The 18,652-nt window shown below is 54.2% G+C and overlaps 1 protein-coding gene across 3 annotated transcripts in view; it reads right to left on the bottom strand.

The window, feature by feature from the left end:
* SLC6A6 (solute carrier family 6 member 6) overlaps nucleotides 1-18,652 on the bottom strand; it is an 84,146-nt gene that overhangs the window by 37,887 nt on the left and 27,607 nt on the right. For all 3 annotated transcript variants that reach the window (XM_034997607.1, XM_034997609.1, XM_034997608.1), the window contains 3 exons: nucleotides 5,460-5,702; nucleotides 3,629-3,763; nucleotides 2,294-2,528 (listed from right to left, as the gene is read on the bottom strand). In XM_034997607.1, the coding sequence (XP_034853498.1) occupies nucleotides 2,294-2,528; nucleotides 3,629-3,763; nucleotides 5,460-5,688 (599 nt within the window). In that variant the 5' untranslated portion in view covers nucleotides 5,689-5,702. The remainder of the gene's footprint in view (nucleotides 1-2,293; nucleotides 2,529-3,628; nucleotides 3,764-5,459; nucleotides 5,703-18,652) is intronic.

Below are 18,652 nucleotides of genomic sequence, written 5' to 3'. Positions count from 1 at the left end.
AATCCTGTCTTCACGGCTACCAGGCCAGAAAGGGCAGCTTGGGTGCTCAGAATGGGGATTCTGGAAGGCAGGAGCCCGAGAACTCCCAAGAGGGCTGAGTGAAGGGGACAGCTGGGTGAGAAGGCATGGGGAACAACTGGACCCCCTGAGGACCTCATGGCTCACGGGAGCCCCTTCCCGAGAGCCCTCAGGCCTATGACAGCAGAGATGAGCCAGAAGGACAGCCCCCTTTGCAATGGCAGGGGCGGAGGGGGAGGGTATGGGCATTTGAGAAGGGGCCACTCTTTGTCCCTCTGAAGGTCAGGTCACTTGAGTTCCAAACGCCCCTGGAGGGCAGTTTGATCCACTACGAGGGCACTAAATAGATAATAATGGCCTGCATTTCTCAAGCAGCTTCTCAGGACTGGCCATGCACAGTCTCATTCAGTTAGGGCAACCCCACAACGCTGGGAGGGCAATGCTAGGATCTCCCCAAGCACAGGTGAGGCCATCGGGGCCCAGAGGGGCAACAGCACCTGCCCAAGCTAGAGGTGACAGACCGAGGGTTCATGAAAGCCCGGACAACCAACCCAGGCCCGAGGCAGTAAGGCTCCAGCAGGCACCCAAGTGGCTGGTTGAGTGCCAGTGTCCTGGGCGGGGTGGGCTGTGGGTGGTCAGTCTGTGCCAGGAACAGCCTAGGACAGACAGGGCTGTGGTTTCGGGCCCCATTCAAGTGAGAAGAATGAAGTGCCCGCATTTCTTTGTCTGTAAACTCAGCTCTCCAGAGGGTGTGGCATGGAGGGGGTGATGAGTGTGCTTGTAATGTGCTCTTTGTCTGCAAGTGGAAAATATGTACACACAAAGAAAGAGACCCTGTCCAAGTAGGCCTAGGGACTTCTGAGCATCGACCGCAGGCTTGCATGTCATGACAAGGACAGGAACCCCCTGACCGAGGGCCACCTGACCCTTGCTTGCCCACGATTTCCTGGCCCTGGCCCTCAAGCATGGCTGGGACTGGCCAGCAGGCCACCCCCTCTCTTGTGGGTCCGTTGCTGGGCTGGGTTCTCAGAGGTGGGAAGACCCTTGGAAGCTGCAAAGCTGACCCAAAAAGGAGTATCATCTCATGATGATGAGGGACCACCCCCATCCTTAATACTGTCTCCTGCCCCCCGCTATCAACTTCATCTCCAGGATCACTGGGGCTGTATGCAGGTGCTGAGCCCCGAGTTTCATAGATCATGAAGAGCAGGGAAAGTGACCCATGAGTGCTTTTGCGATTGGCCTCCAGGCACTGTGTTCAAAGGACTCCCCTGTACGTCGGCTAAGAGTTACCCAGACTTCAGGTCTCCACATTCCGCCTTTCTGATGTTTGTCCTGCGTCTATACTCCCGTAGCTGCTGACGACATGGTGGTTCTCCCCTCCTCTCCTAAAAAGACAGAGCCTCTCTCCCCACCTCCTGGATTGGGTTAGTCTATGGCTTTCTTTGGCCGATGGGACATGAGTGAAAATGATGCCGACAGAGTTTTGAAAAGAACTCCTGCACAGGGGCTCCCCCATTCGTGGTCACGTGCTGAGCCACCCGTGAACAAGCCCAGGCTGGCCCACTGGGTGATGGGCCCATATGGACCGGTTGTCCCTGGCACCCCAGCCAATAGCCAGCTAATCCCCAGAAGAGCTATCCTGATGTCCTACAGCTGACCTACCCACGGGGGAGCCCCGCAAAGACTGGCAGAACTGCTCAGCCAAGCTCAGTCCAAAATGCCAATCAGCAGAACCATGAGCCAAATAAATGGTCGTTGCTGAAAGCCACCAAATTTGGGGGTGACTGTTACACAGCAAAAGCTAACTGATAGATATTTTTTACTCTATCGACTCACCTTTTCGCTTGAGTAACTATATCAGCTTCGTATGTGCATTTTTCTCTGTGCAGTAACAGGTTTGATGTGCTAACTATATTTTTTTCTAAAATACATTAAGAAAACTATATCATTTTCAGACAACAGAAGTACATATACCTGCATACGGGTGTAGGAACGATTCATTCCCCTCATTTGACAGTTAAAGAAACTGAGGCTCAGAAAGGGGCAGTGACTTGCCGAAGTTCAAACAGCCAGTAAAATGGCAGAACGGGGATTCGGTTCCAGGCCTGTCTGAGACCAAAGGCATGGATTTATCTCCAAATCCGCACCCTCCCCCCCGCCCCCCACCCTGAGATAGTGACAACCACATCCCTGGGGAGAAGATGAGGGAGTGGGCTGTCCTCTCTGCCCCCACCCACGTCCTCCCTCCTTCCTTCAGCGAGGCTGGCCTTACTCCCAGAACTCGGTGACAGGCGAGGTGAAGTTGTTGGCGCTGAGGGTGACCCACAGGCTCTTATTCCTGCGCATAGTGTCTTCCATGCACTGTGGTGTGTTCCAGCTGTGGTTGCAGTGTGCCCAGGGCAGCTCCGACTGGAAGGACTGGAACAGGTAGTATGTGGCCCAGGCCAGGATGATGACGTAGTATATGTTCAGGAGGGACACGATCACGATGGAGGCGTAGCCGATGCCTGTGGGTGTGGGCAAGAAAGAGGAGCCTCAGGAGGGAGGCCAGACCTACCACGGCCACATAGTCAACCCTGGTATCTCTAGGCCTGGGGCCAGAAGGGGCTCTTCAACAAGGACCAGCAAATATTTGTAGGATGAATGGATGACTGGACAGATGATGAAACAATGGATGGTCCAAAGAAAAAAAAAAAAAGAATGGATGGTCCGATAAGGTGGAGGAATGGAAGGATGTATAGAGGAGGGATAGCTCAATGAATGGATGGCTAGGCACATAGATGGGTAGATGGATGGATGGTTGGTTGGTTGGTTGGAAAGACAGCTGAATGGATGGATGTTGGACTGATGGATGGATATCCAATTTGTTGATGGATGTATGGATGGTGGTTGGTTGGAAGGTTAGGTGGATGAATGGATGGATGAATGAGTGGATAGCTAGCCAGAAAGATGGATGGCTGGTCTAACCATTGACTAATGGAAGAAAGTTTACTGGATGGATGGATGGATTTATATAGATGAATGAATGAACAGATCCACACATCCTCCCAACCATGCCAATTATAACCGTAACAGTGATTATTTTATGGGTGCATACTAGGTGTGAGGCACAGGACTAAATGTTGTAATGATAATAAAGCTACCCTTATTTGGAGCTTACTACGTATACAAAGCACTTTTACATAGCTATGTCATTTTGTCTTCATAGCGACCCTATGAAGTAAGCACAGGATTTCCATTTTATAGATAAAGAAACTGAGGCCCAAAGGGATTAAGTGACTATTCCAAAGCAACAAGAGTTTGAGCAAGAGGAGGAAGTGGGACTTGCAGCCATAGACTCCTGATCTGAGCGCCTCTCTTCTGCACTACATTGCTAAGCAGCTGCAATCCTTCAACGACCCAGAGGTGGGAAGAGCCCGGACATGCTGAGCAGCTATGATGGGCAGCAGCATCATGGGAATAATGTGCCACCTGCTACCCTGGGTCAGGCACAGGCACAAGTGGACTTGCATGAGGCTCCAGTGTACCTGGCAAATAGCAGGTGCTCAATAAAAATATGCTGAACCGATGAACACCAGGCCCCGGGTGACCTTTGTCCCATACTCACCGGAGAACAAGGGGCAGATCTTTTCCCAGCAGGTGATGCCCCCTTCAGAGGTGTACTGGCCTATGATTACCTCTAGGAAAAACACAGGCAGGCCGCCGCCAAACAGGAAAATAAAATACGGTATGAGAAATGCACCTGCAGAGAGAGCAGAGTTGGTGAGGGTCAGGCTGTGGCTGTCACGGGGGCCGCTCCCAAGCCCTCCCAGCCAATGAGATCCAAGAGAATGAGTGAGGGACATTGGGATAGAGGCCAAACTCTTGGACCTGGTTGAAAAGTCTCCAGGCCTTGCCCATCTGTCCAGCTGACATCACTTTTCCAGTGGGCCTTCTCACCTCCTCCAGATGCACCAGGTGCTTTTTTAAGCCTCTGAGCCTTTGCTTACGCTGTGCCAACTACCTGCCTGCCTTCCCCACATCCGTCCATCTCAAACACGGCTTCCTCATGAAGCCTTCACCCGTCCTTCCCCAGGCCCGCCCAGGGCAGGCAGCTAAGAAGAACTAGCGAGGAAGGGTGCAGTGATGAGAAGCAAGAGGTGGGCATCTCCAGCTCGGGGTGGAGCCAGGGGAGGAGTGAGGGCAAAGAGCCAGGGCGAGGGTTCCTACCTGGTGTCCACTAATGGTTTCAGCGGGTCCATAAACCCTTTGAAACTGTGGGCAACTTGGGTCTATGGCTATGTGCTTTGTTCTCGGGAGCGTCTAGGGCACTCATCAGAGTCCCAAAGGCGCCTGAGACCTACAAAAGGTTAAGAAACCAGGCTCTAAGGCAGAATTTCCCAAAAGGTGGTTCTTCTAACTTGGGCGGCCGCGGCATGCCATCTGCTGCCATACGAGCCTCCGATTGAGGCTGTCACGAGGGCCGAGCCGTTCCTCCCTGCCCAGGGCTCTTTGAGCTCTCTCCTGCACCAGGGAGAAGGTCTCTGTCACATGCTGCCGGACTTTGACACCTCCAACAGGAGAGGATTCTAGCTCAGAGCCTTCAGCAGGTGTAAAAAACAAAAAACAAAAAACCCACAAAAACCCAAACCAACCAACTAACCAAACACCCAGACAGAGGCCTTATATTTTAAAAATGATCTTCAAAGGTGGTCAAAAAGAGACAACTTCAAGGTTTAAGTTCTGGGGACGTGACCTACCGCATGGTGACTATAGTTAATAGTGCTGTACTACATATTTGAAAACTGCTATGAGAGTAAATCTCAAGTTCTCATCACAAGAAAAAACGTTATAACTATGTGAGGTGATGGATGGTAACTGAACTAATTGTGGTGATCATTTAGCAATACACATATGTATCAACTCATTACGTTGTACACCTTAAACTAATACATGTTGTAAGTCAATTATATCTCAATACAAGGGGAGAAAAATTTTAAATTAAAAAGTACTGGAAATACCTTCACTGTATTTTTTTTTTCCTGGATACCTTTCTATCACAGCAAATGATACTGGTTTTCCATTTATCGGGGGGAAACAAAGCTTGCTTTTGAAGTGCCTTTGGGTTAAGTTAGAAAAAGCCAAAGCAAAAGCATATGGATCTGGGCGAATCTGTGGGACACATGGGCCTGGCCTCACTGCCTCTCTTCTGAGGGGATCAACTGGAGGGTCAGAGAGAGTCTGGGACCTGCCCGAGTTTGCAGAGTTAAGACACCGAGAGAACGTCACCTGACTCTCAGGAATGCTCATGTATTGCCTCTGAGGTGGGGTGGGATGGGGTGGGCACGCAGGTGTTCCAGGTGGGGGCCTGGGAAAGCGGGGCACAGAGAGAGGCCCCCACGGTCTGGCCCCTCCCTCTCCTCTCTGGCCACTCGCTGCCCAGCCCAGCCCAGGCTTACCTCCACCATTTTTGTAGCAGAGGTACGGGAAACGCCAGACGTTGCCCAAGCCGACAAAGCCGCCAGCCACGGAGAGCACAAAGTCGATCTTGCTGGACCACTTCTCCCTCTGAGGGGGCTTCCCCTCGGCCTCATCTTCGGGCCGCGTGCCTGGGCTCTTCCCTGGGGATGGCTTCAGGATGTCTTTGTGAAAGTCTTTCAGACACTGCAGCTTCTCCTTGGTGGCCATGTCCTCCTCGCTTTCTGTGAGGGACAAAACAGAAGCCAGCGTGCGCTCAGTAAGGGATGGCCTGTTCGTCTTCGGCACATCTCTTTTCTCACCCATGGGCTGGTGGGCTCTGACCAGCCCAGGCCTGTGGCGAGGGGCCTGCCATCCCGTCTGTCCACGGCTCTGACAACAACCCGAGTGATTCGGACCCCTCTAGGTGATCAGGGTCCTCGAGATTCAGGAACTGATCGGTTCCGCTCCCCAGGCACCTGCTCAACAGAAGCGCAGGGACCCCATGCCCGTCATCCCCACACGTCACATCGCATTCTATACCCGCAGGCAGAGAAGCATGAAGCCAACCCTCCCCCCCACCCCCCCGACCCTGGCATCATCTCTACAAAATATGACACACTCTGGGCAACTCTAAGGTAACTTCCCAATAACAGACTGTCTGCATTTTCTAGCAACGAGCAGATACCGTCTCTGCATCTCACATTTGCCTAGAAAATGATGGCTCCCGTTTCATTCAAGACTCAGCACAGTGCCTGGCCACAGGAGGTGTTCGTTCCGAGCTTTTAAAGAATGGATAAACATAAGTGAATAAGGAATGGGGTTTCAGGCTGAGGTAGGAACAGTATTTGAAAAGGAGGTTTCCACCAAAGTATGAAAAATGGGTATTTATGAAACATATTTGCAATTCATTAACCAGTCACATCTCTGCACTGTGAGGATTATGGAAGAATGCAGGTGAATCTTCCTTTGTCCATCCCTCTCTATCCACTCTCTGGCTTGCTCTAACCCGTATACCATCCAGGCTCCTTTGCCCTCTGACTCCCTATTGGGGTCAGCAATGCAAGGGCCCAGAGGAGGTCAAGTCTCCAAGCCTCCAGGAGCTGTTCAGGATCACCCTTAGCCCACCCCTGCTTAGGAAGGCTGCCACCAGCCAGGGCAGAACATCTCCTTTCTCTACTTCTCAGGTTCCCGAGTCCTAACCGCACCCCCCCCCCGCCCGCCCACACACACACCTCGGTCTTGAGGGCAAAAGCACATGAGTCACAGCCCAGGGGGAGAGGGTGCCTTTGAGGCTTTATCCCTACATGGCAGAGGCCACGGGAGACAGCTGAGCTGGGGGAGCCAGAGTTAGTGGGCCTACCCACCCCTCCCTGAGCCTCACTTTCTTCATCTGCAGAATAAACAGCTTGAAAGCAAAGGCGACCAACTCATAGTCAAACAGCCTGGGGTACTACTTGTCTTCATGATCCAAACCGTTGGCCGACACTGAAATAACAGAGGAAAGTGGAGATTTCTAGGTTTTTTCAAAACATGTGAAGGGCGTCGGGCCACACTGGGTTCACACTCCTTATGGGTTCCATCAGCTGGACCAGATGCAGCCCCGTCACCCGGGCACACCCGGGCCAGCTTGCCACCCGGCTCGCGGGACGTCTCCAGTGGGGATCTGAGTCTACCTTGTCAAAGTGCTTAGCACCACCCGATCATGTCTTGCTCGAGTCCTTGCTTCCTTGTTAACAGTCTCCCCCTCGACTGACAAGAACAGAGGCTCCATGGGGCAAGGACCTGTCTTATCTACTGCTGTGCCCAGAACCTGGAGCGCAGGAGGAGAACTGATGCGTAATGGTGCTCAGGGTGGAGTCTGCAAGCAGCTGCTGCTAAGTACAAACCCCAGGTCTGCCACTTCCCAGCTCTCTGACGCCAGCCATGTCGCAGCCTCCGCGCCTTGCCTGGCGTAGGTGGCGGTCGGGGCAGGGCGAGGCGGGGGCCGCCTGCGGACCTGGGGTGTGCAGAGAGAAGGTGCACTGGCCTGGCCCCAGCAGCCGGGCCCGCAGGGGCCTTGCTTGGAGGAGCACAGGCACAAAAGCACAACAGAATCCCCATTTCCCCCACGCCTCCTTCCTCTCCCTGGCTCGGGGTGGGGGACCCTGATTGTTTCGCTATCTGGCCATGAGCAGACCAAGAAAAGGCTTCCTGGAGCCGCCGGGCGCTCGCTGAGCCCTTCCTCTGTCTCCTGGAGCCCAGACTGGCGGCGGCATCCGCACAGCCTTTCTTTGCCCTGCTCCCTCGAGGCGACGTGGGGGTCCGGCCGGGCGTATGGCTACTGTAAAAATAGCCCCAGCGGCCAGCATTGTTCCAGCATTAATATGTGCAGCCCCCGATGGTTATCTGGGCGGCCCATTGTGGGCCGGCTGGATGGGAGCATAATTGGAGGATGTGGGACTCAAGTCCCTCCTAGTGAAGATGTTTTTCAGGGAATGACCCCTGAACCTCCTCACCAAGAGGGTCGGTTCCGCCCTTTCAGGCTCTCCTTGGATCTCGGGGCTGCAAGGCACTTCACAAGGTCAGACAGGAGGAGGAGGGAGGTGGCCGGCTTCTGCCCACATAGGCAGCTGGGATTGGCGAAGGTTCTTCCCCACTAGGACACCAGGAGCCAGGGTCTGCTTCCCTGTGGCTACGCTGAGAGTCCTGGCTCTGCCCTCTGGGCCCCGAAACCAACCGGCCAGGCTGGCGCTCAGAGAACCCTGCGGAAACGCGGGGATGGGGGTAGCAAGTTCCATGAGACCCTCTGCTCTGGCCTCTGGTTTCCCACGAGGGGAGACCTCCAGCCCCCTCTCCACTCAGGACCCCATCTTCCCAACGCCTGTGGCTGAGCCGGGATGTGGGATGGGACTTGAATGGGGCAGAACTGGGGCTTGTAACGCATCTGGCATTATGGGGGTGTCCCTGCTCCTCATCCCAAGTGCATCGAGGGATGGGTTCTTCTGTTACATCACCTGTCTCATCCACGGCTGCCACGAAACAAGCCCACGTGCCCTTCAAGAACACACAGCCAGCAGCCCTACCTCTGGCTCCCTCCCCACCAGGTCGTGGGCCATGGCCTCACCCAAGACTCACTCACTCATGCCTCTCAATGAGGCCAGATCCAGAGGCAGGCATCCCACCTCCCTCTCAAGGGACTTCTTCCAAGCCCCTCAGGGGTGTCTGACCAGCCCCATGCCTGCATAAGCCCACTGTAGAAAGCCCCTTGGCTTCTGCCTCCTGTACATTCCTGGCATCCACCCACATCTCTCCGTCACCATGGCAACCACCACGTCGGGGCCCTGACAGTTCTTGCCTGGGCATTCACGGCAACCTCCTCCCAGGTCTCCCTGCTGCTACACTGTACCAACCCCCCACAAACTGTTCTCAGCACAGCAGCTGGGGGCAACGTCTAGAGCATAATCAGTCCAGAATGCACCCCCCACCCCCAACCTTCCATCACTCCTGGAAGAAAACACAAACTCCTCACCGCAGCCTTGCCCCCATCTCCCCATTCTCCCCTCTCCTTGGGACACTGGCTCCACAGAACTGCTTTCGTCCATCCCACGCCTCAGGCTCAGGCTCCCTAACACAGCTGCTCCGAGCCCTCCGGTGGCAGCCTGACCCCTGCAGGAACTAGAGTGTGAGCCCTCGCCGAGAAGCTGACAGCCACTTCCCGGCTCCGTGTCTTCAGGCAAGTCACTCAACCTCTCTGATCCTTAGTGTCCTCATTTGTAAGACGGGGCTAATCATGCCCACCTCATGGGGATGATGTAAGGACTGAATGGTGGGGGGCGGGTGTGTGTAGAATGCATGGAAAGTACTTAGAACAGCATTTGGCAAGTAGCAAGTACTCCTTAAATATTACTGTTGTTACTGCCATAATTATCAGGGCCCACCTTGACCTTGGGGTATATAAGGCCTTAGTTCTACTCAGGGTGAGATCAGCTAGGCCCAGGGAGGCCAAACGACACTCCTGAGGTCATACAGCTGATAGTAACAGTGACCGAAACGTGCCTGAACCTTCAGCTCTGACCTACCCCTCTGTCAGCCCGGCCCCACCTCAGACACCACCTTCCCTGGAGTACTACCATCCATCTCCACGGACTCATGATGAGGCCCACCAATTCCCACCTGTCACCCCGCAGCGGCCTGCCCCCCCCCAACCCCGTGCAGTAAGCACTTAGGAAGAAGCCCCCCCAGGCGCTCCAGCAGCCCGCTGCCTTGCCGGCCGCCGCCGCCAAGAACTGTTTTCCTTGGCGCCAGGCCCAGGGCTATTTTGTAGCGACCGTGATACATAATTCCCCATTTTAAGAGCTTCCTCTTTGGTTATTACAGCGAGAAGCGATTAGAATAGGCATCAGAATCAGCCCTGATACAGAGGCTCCAGGATGAAGCCTCCCTCCTTGGCCAGCTGAAGTTCTCCTTGTCTCTCTGCTCCAGGGGTCACAGCCAGAACTGGCTGTGCCTGAAGACCGACCTGCAGATCACCTGGTCAGCTTTGGCACGTCCGTGGACAGATCCAACCTGGTGCCGGCAACACGTGCCAACAATGCCAAGGATTGGTTTCTCCCCGATTTACAACTACCAGATTTTTTGGTATTTACTTTGTGCTTAGCTGTCAATAAATAGTGTTCTATTTACTCCTCAAAGAGCCTTTTTAGTACTGTTTTACTGATGAAGGAAGTTGAAGCTCAAGCAGGGAAGTGAGCGGCCTGCCTGATGCTAAGCACCCAGGAAGACTGAAGTCAGAACTCCCATCTTGATCTGCCCAATGCCTAGGGCACCAGAGCAAAGTTTAGAAAGGAGGAGGCCTCTGTGCTGTTTGCAGATGGGGATGCTAAGGCCAGAGGGAAAAGGAATGCAGAGGTAGAGCAGGGTAGGGCTAGGGACTGGGTATCCTGCCCACATTCCATGCCCTCCCAACCCCCCTGGCCCCAGGTGCCCACACACCAGCCAGCTGGATCTTGAATCAAGTTACAGACCCTGCTGTGGCTGTGTCCCCCAGCATCTGCCACCTCAGTCCAAGGCTGTGGGGAAACCAAGCCCTTGCCTCTTTTTCCTGGATGAGCTGCCGGGAAGCTGGGAAATTTTCACCCTCCCCTGCAGAACTTGAACCTTCTCAAGTAAAAACAATCAGCTTCCCACAAGAATCTCTCTGGAAAAGAATGATTTAAATCTCTCGTTGTCACTGACTTATCCACTCACGAGCTTCTACAAGGTTTCCAAAATAAGAAGGCAGGTACTTCACTGTTTACTCTTTAGAATACCTCCCATCCCAAAAGTACTTAGCACACAGCCTCTAAGATTCATCTCTGGGCCTCACTGGACAGTTAGTGTTTCTCAGCAAACCTCTGGGGGTTAGGTAAGTGGCTCCTAGAAACCCAGGGGAGCTCTGGATGACCCAACTATTTTACAGCTGGGGATACCGGAGGCCTGGACCGCCCTGTCCTGTTGGGCTCTCTACGGAATCAAGCATTCCAGAGCAGGGCTTTATCCTCTCCTTTCCTCATTTCTCTGCCCACTCCAGAGCCAGAGTTTTGGACTCACTGAGGCCACAACCCAGCTGTGTGACCCGGAGCAAGTAACAACCTCTCTGTGCCTCATTGGTTAAAAGAACTCACCGCACAGGGATTAAATAGGATGATGACTGTAAAATGCCCAGCACAGGGCCTGGTACATACAAAGTGATTAATAAATATTAGCTATTATTGAAGAAAATAGCTGACCATCTTGGAATTTTATTAATACTGGGTGGCAGGCATCATAGCCTCAGTGTTTTAAAAAAGAGGAAAAAAGCAAGCTGCATCTCTTAAGCGATGACTACAGGCACGTTTATTTAGCACTGTGCTAAGGGCTTTGCAAGCATTTTCTTAGTCAATCCCCTCTCTGGGAGCCATTACCATCCCTGTTTTGCTGACAAGGCCTGGAGAGGTGAAGTCACTTGTCCAGAATCACACAGCAAGTAAAAGGCCGCTGGAGTTTCAAATGGCTCCCAGGTCTGGTTCGGCCTCAATCCCATGTTCTCAAGCACTCGGCTGTTTTGCATCACCTGCTTTAGCAAGCTGACAAAGTGACATCAGGCCTGGTGCCTTTAAGTTAGCTTCAAGCCGCTGGACTGGACACATCAGAGAAGTAGGTGATGGTGGACGGGGAAGTGAGGAGCCACAGGATACAGAGGTGACAGGGGCCCAGGGCCCTAGGGACGGGCTGGGCAGGCTGATGAAGTGGCATCGATAGCCAGGACACATGGCACTCTGGACCAGAGGCTTCCTCCAGCAGCCAGGGAGAGCCTCCCAGACTTCTCTGATAGATCCAAAGGGGCTCCTTCCAGCGCTGTGTCCACAAACTCCAGGCAAGGGACAGGCTCAGTGAGTAGGAGGGCTGGGATCGATTAGGAATGTCTGCCAAGGGCATGCTCCTTAGGTACCATCCTGGCCCTAGGAAGCATTTAAAAATTAAGCACAAAAATAAATAAATAAGCACCAAAATCCAACCAACCAACCAAACAAAAACATGAGGTGTGGTGAGAGCACTATTTTACCCTGGGCCTTAAGGGTAGCTGTTTTTGAAGAGAAAGTAGAAATGAATCAAAGACAGTTTTTTGTCTTTCTCATAAAAAGGTACACCTTTAAAAGATTTAATCATTGGCTTGAATCATGTGGTCTGTATCCTTCTGTCTTGTTCATCTGTTTGTATCTCGGGATCACTCATGCCTGAAAATCTCAATAGCCTTCAAGGGCCTGGCAGGCGAAAGACAGGGTACAGTGGGGAGGCCTCAGGGAGGAGGAGGGTCTGTGGCAAACAGGAGTCCGGGTTCCAGCCATGGGTGGCTCTCCTCAGCTCCCGTTGCCTTACCTACATTTTCTAATTTCTAAAACATTGTGTGGCCCAAACACAAACTATTGGCCTTGTTTGGGCACACCATTACCCCAGGTCACCCAAGGTGGCCACAGCAAAGGGCAGGGCAGGCTTGCCTGGAGATGCTGACCAGCCCAGCCTCACGGGCCCAACGGCTCGCCCCAGTGAGGTCATCCAGGAAGTCTGGCATTGTTTTGCCCGGAACAAAGCCGAACAATGAGCAACCACATTCTGATCCTAGTGAAAGTGAATTCTGTTTGGGGAATTGTTTTTCGCATGACATCTCTGGGGACAGGGCTTGTGATCTACATGGGGTTCAGTGTCTTCCCCTCCCCTGATCTAACTGCAAACCCCCCACCCCACAAAAACTCAGGTGTACCCTCAGAGACCCCTCACTTCTGCTGAGAGCACCTTGCCTGGAACATGACCGGCCCTCAACCCACGTCCAGTATCGACTTCTCCCCAAGCCTCACAGAGCCTCCCCCTTCACAGCTCAGGGTACTACAGCTTGGAGAAGGGGAAGGTCTGGCCCAGATCACACAGCCACGAGGCAGTGGGTCAGGATTTGCACCCAGACCCTGCCTCCATGCCCCCAGAAGGAGGTAACCTCTGGACAGGGACCTACCAGAACGAGTCCTACTTCTCAGTCTGTGGTTTACAGAGGAAAAAGTGGGTGAAAGTGAACAGGTTTTGCATAGAACTGGCCTCTGGGACAACACTGGTGGCAGGCAGGATGTGGGCCCAATGTACTGCCACCTTATGTTCTTCTCACAAAAACATTTACAGGTAAAAGGTCTTGGGGACTGGGTCCAAATATTTTTCTTATCTTGGAGGTGGCAGGCTCTGACCCAAAGCCCAGAGAACCACAGGCAGTCAACAGAGATGAAACAAAAAGAAGACATGCAAATGGCGTGGGGGTGGGGAGGAAGAAGGCGCCAGGCTAGGCTGGGGGAGGGGCAGAGTGAAGAGGGCAGGATGGCCAGGTGTGGCCCCCGGGGGTGGGGGTGGGGTGAAGGCAAGCAGGGCACCCACCATGCACAACACAGAGGCGCCCTGGGCAGAGCACCTGCCAAGCAGGCCAATGAGTCAGGGCAAAGGGCAATGGACTAGGGGTCAAAAGGCTGGGCCTAGTTCCGGTTCCACTGGGTCACGTGGGCCAAGTACTGCCCCTTTGCACCTCGGATGTCCAGGGTCAAAAACAGAGCAAGGGCAGCTCTGGCAAGCAGGGACTACTGAATAAACACTTACTGAGAAGCTACCCTACTAGGTGCCAGGAGCTGGTCTAGGAACCAGGGGCAGGGAGGTGAGCCCCCAGGAGCTGATGTTCCAGAAGGGGAGGTAAATATTTACAAGATAGGACCAGCATGCAGAAGACAACCAAGTGGGATGAGATGTAGGTGACAGGGACCAGGAGCCAGTGAGGCCCCTCTGAGGAGGTAAGGTTTCACTGCGGGGGCAGGCCTGGCCCTGAGCAGCAATTTCTTTATTCTTCTCAGCAGCGTGGATGAAGGAAGGAGGCCCAGAGAAGGGAAGCCACTTGCCCAAAGCCACACAGCTGGGATCTGAGCCCAGGCAATGGGCTTCAGGGTCCGTGCTTTCAACCACACTGAAACTGAGGTCTGTGTGGCAAACAACTGGGGGAATGGTGTTCTCAGAGCAGGGAATGGTGCGTACCAAGAGGGCCACACTGGCCCTGGTAAAGGAACAGAGAGAAGGCCAGTGTGGGACGGAGAGCAAAGGGAAACAGGGCATGGGGTGACCTAGAGAGGAGGCCGGGTCTGGAGGCCAGGATTAAAAGCTGTATTTAGCCAGAGGCTGGTGGGAGCCCCTGGAGAGTTTCGTGCTCAGTGAGGACTCCACCGTGTGGCTCCAGCCCCTGACTTTTCCTGACTGTCTGGCCAACTTCTCCCTTCCACCCTGGAGGGGGATTCAAGGACCCATGCCAGGCTTTTCCCTGTAAGCTGTTGCTAATGGGGACTCTCCAGTGGGGGCCTGGGAACCCCGAGTCCTTATCCCGGGCACCCCAGAGCCACCCAGCCCAGTCATGTGCTGAGCGAGTACCTGGGATGCATGAACAAAACAAACTTTTTCTTTTTTCTTTTTCCCCCAAACTTCTATTGAGCGCCAGCCACAAAGCCAGGGCTGGCTGAAGGAGGCTGCTGTTCTTTATAAAGAGGAATCAGCCAAGGATGGGTGGCGGGACCTCCTCCCCCGTGGCCAAGGGCCACACAACCAGTGCCACAGAGAAGAAAATACCCTTGTGTACGGAGTCTGGACCCTCACCTCTGCATAGGTGAAGTCCATGGGCTTGGGAAGAACAGGGTCAGCCTCTGATCCTAACCTGGGGGAGTGGGTCAGGCACTTACTCACCTAGGGGAGTGGGCAGGAAAAGCCCCAACTGTCCCATGGTAACTGAGCACCTACTACCCTGCTGGCCCAGGGCCACTGCAGGGGGATTCAAAGTCACCTTCCTGCCCTCACGGGGCTAATGTCCAGAGGCAGAGGGGAGGGGCTCGTTTTGTCAAAGTAGCCCAAAAACTATTCTGCAAGTTCAGATGCATCTGGTCAAGGGCGAATGAGAGGAGCTTCAAGGAGCAGGCCCCCGACACCCTCCCGGCTGTGTCCCGCGGACTGGCTGGGCCTGGACTCCCGGAGGACGCAAGAGTTCAGGAACAGTCCGGCCTCATGGACTCTGTCTGAGCCGGCTCAGCCCCCAAATGCCACTTAGGGAGATTTCCAGCATATGCCGTCACAACTAAAGCTTAGCTAAAGGAGGAAGTAGGGAGAGAGGGGAGGGCCGCCATGCTGCCTAAGGGGGGCCCTCAAGGGCCTGTACTGGTGCACAGGGCAGTGAGTCAGCAGGCAACGGTCTCCCGGCACTGAGTCACCAGCCACAGCCTGTCACTCTCCTCCTGTCGGCTTCCCCACCACCCCAGCCCTCAGCCTGGTTTGGCCGGAAGTGGGGGGGGGTAGGGTCGACCATGGTCCCGAGGCAGGCTCTGTAGGACCCAGGATTATTTCTGGAGGTCACCAAAAAAGAGACCTATGAGAAAAAAGAAAAGCTCAGTTTCCATTTCCTCAGACTTCCCTCACTGGTGGTGAAAAGCAAACAGGGCGGCCCCTCCCTAGCTCTATAGAAACTTGGAGAGAGATAGGCCCTCAGTGACAAGGCCAGCTAAGGGCACGCCTGTGGCCCAACACCCACTCAGAGCCAGTCACCTCCAACTCTGTCACCAGGGCTCTGCCGGAAGTCACATCTCCATGGAAACAGTGAAAGCACTCTTTGCTAAACGGCCTGGGAAAGTCACCTCTCTCAGCCTCAGTGTTACCATCTGTAAGATGGCCATAATCTCCCATCTACAGTGCGTGAAGCCTCCTCGCTCATTAAATGTATGTAAACAAGGTCCCTGCTATGGTTCCTCTTTTAAACATGTCTCTACTCAATGAGGAAGGACCTTCTTCCTTCCTAGCTGCACCCATACCTCACCCTCACTTAGAAATTTAGCTCAAGGGTTGTTTGCCTGTGGAACAAAGCAGGTTGGGATTTAGCAAGACTGAGCGGTGATGATCAAATAGCAATGTCTGCAGCCGGCGCCCCCTTTCAGAGCAAAGGGGCTTGTTGCCTGGAATTTCCTCCATTTATCTGGAAGTCAAGTCTCAGGTGTCCTCCACCATCTGAAGCCCCTCCACCACCTGAGACCCCCCAGGGGCTACCAAACCACACACACCCCAGGCTTTCTCACGCCTCCATGCCTTGGCTCATTCTGTCCTCCTAGTCTGGCACACTGTTCCCCAAGTAATGCACAGGCAATCCTCAAGCGATCCCCTAGGACAATGGCCCTGAGGACTCCCCAGTGCCTTCCTTGGGCTCCGTGGGTCACACCACCTCTGTCCCCATGCTCAGCAGCCCATACTGTAATTGTGGGCCAGCTTCCTGACAGCCAGTAGAAGGCCCAGCACTATCAATATTCGTCAAACAGAAGCTTTAGGGCTCACAACCCTGGAGACACTCAACATCGGGGTAAACGTGTGCTACCTCAGAGCTGCGAGGGCCCCTCGGCTCGGCACATAGAGCAAGGACAGCGGCGGACGCTAGGACCGGGCAGGGCTGCCGACAGAGTAAGGGTGAGCCGGACATCCTCTCCGGACAGGGGCTGTGTCCCCGGCAACTGAGCACAGTTCCCCCCAATGGTCAAAACTCTACAAAGCTTCGCCCTCTTTTGATAGATGAGCCCTAAACCTTCAGGAAATCACTTTTCATGAAACAACGTGTTCCCTGAGCATGTTCCAAAACGGACCTTGAAGTGAATGCTCCTCGGTCTCCTAAAGGTTTGCCAGGTACTGCTGCAGGCTCCTCGTGGATCCTGCACAAAAACTGCAAGGCACGAAGTGGGGGCCTTAGGGTATCGGCGCATGCAAATGCAAGCCCACTTTCTAGATGAGCAAACTGAGGCCCTGGACCCGTACCAGATGAACAAGAGCCACCAGCCTCTTTCACAGCTGGGCCATCAGCACTGAAGGAACCTCGTTTCGGAGGGAAAAGCGAGGTCGGAGGGAGGTGATGGAGGGCAGGGATGCTCCCAGCACCCCTGACCCAGTGGGACACAGTGGGCGCCAGAGGCTGAAAGTAAAGCTCTTATTGCCAACCTGACTGGACCCGTCGGGTTGGCAGATAGTGGTGCGGCGGCGGGGGCAACTCTCAGGCTACAAGATGATGCCTAATAGCAGCTACTGCTCAGCTAGATGAAAATTTAGCATTAAAATCCATACCGGGGGTGGGGCAGGCTCGAGGGAAGGATGACGTCTCTACATTGTACAGACCATCTCCCAGGGCAACCCCCAGATGGCCTCCACCTCCCTTCACCTTCCACTGTAATTCCACCTGCGGCCCGGTCGTGTTCACCACGAGCACGGTGCCTCCATGCGGCCAGTCACCCATGCGGCGACACAAAACGAGGCCACCTCAAGCACTGGAAACTCCCTAGAGGCATGCCCCCTAGCCCAGCCAAGCTTGTTTCTAGCCCATCCCACTGCCCAGCATGTCGCCTTCGGCTCAAGAACTAATGGTGGCTCCCAGCTGCTTGGAGAATCATCTCTCTAGTTCCTCACCTGGAATCCAAAGCTCATGGTACTCGACACTGTCGCTGGCCCCAGTCTCTGCCACCTTACCTCTCCTCCGGTCCTGCCTGAGTCTCGGGACCGCCTCGTTTTTTCCATCATTATCCCGCTCAATGCTGTGTTTTGTGGGCTCCCTTATGTTTAGGAGGATCCCACCCACCTTTAAGACCTGGTCCAGTGTCATCCCTCCAGAAAGCCCTTCCTGCCCACCCCATGTCCCCCCCTTCTCTCCTCCTATGGCCTGTGTCACCTCACCATTCACCAGGTGCGGGGCTCTTGCTCAGACTTCAACCCTGGACAGAGCTCAAAGTTCTCCTTGAGACAGCTCAGTTTCTTCATCTGTAAAGTGGTCTCCATAATCTGTGATACCATTCCTTGCCGAAGTCTCTGGGCCAAGCCGGTGGATGACCACGGGCTGCCTGAGCATTGGCATTGCCTGGGACTCTGGCTGAAAATCCAGATGCCTGGACCCGCCCCAGACCTCCTGACTCTGAATCTTCAAGGTTATTAAACCAACCCCCCCCACCACCACCGCCGCCGCCACCAAGTGACTCTTAGAATCAGGTGGTTGGGAAGAGTGGTGCTAATGAACTGGGAGAAGCTCGGTAACATGTAAAACAAAATCAGCCAGTCAAAGAGACTGTTACTGGCTGACGATAACGCACACGGGCATGCGTAGCTGTGTGCACACACCGTCCTCGTGGGCCCACAGACAGTGCTCCTGCCAGACTGGGAGCAGGTGGGGGCTGGGCCCGGCTGGGGTTCATTTCGGCCAGCCCCAGTGAGTCCGGGGACGACCCCAGAACCATGTGCCCAGACTTGACAGTTTGCCAAAGGCTCCCCATTCCCTCTTGCCCACTGCTCCTTATAGTAGCCCACTTTACAGATAAGAAAACCGAGGCTCAGAGAGGAAACAGGACTTGGCCAAAGCTACCCAGAGTGCAAGTGACAGAATCTGAACCCGGGACAAGGCAATACTCCCTCTATCCACTTGCTAAAGTTAAAAGGAGTTTGAGAAATCAAGGTTGGGGCTGGCAGGTGGATTACCTCGGGCTTCCGGGGCAGGGAGTTGAGTGGGGTATGTGATCCTGGGGGAACAAGTCAGAGACCGCCCCACCCGGCCCAGGGGCAAAATCCAGCACAGCAGACCTCAGGCAGCATCTCCAAAGAGACACAAAGTACAGGGCATATCGCC

The sequence above is a fragment of the Mirounga leonina genome, unplaced genomic scaffold (genome assembly GCF_011800145.1).
Source record: "Mirounga leonina isolate KUSES-001 unplaced genomic scaffold, KU_Mleo_1.0 Mir_94, whole genome shotgun sequence".
Classification (NCBI taxonomy): Eukaryota; Metazoa; Chordata; class Mammalia; order Carnivora; family Phocidae; genus Mirounga; species Mirounga leonina.
The sequence above is the reverse complement of the archived record's forward strand: the minus strand, read 5'-3'. Positions and strand labels throughout refer to the sequence as shown.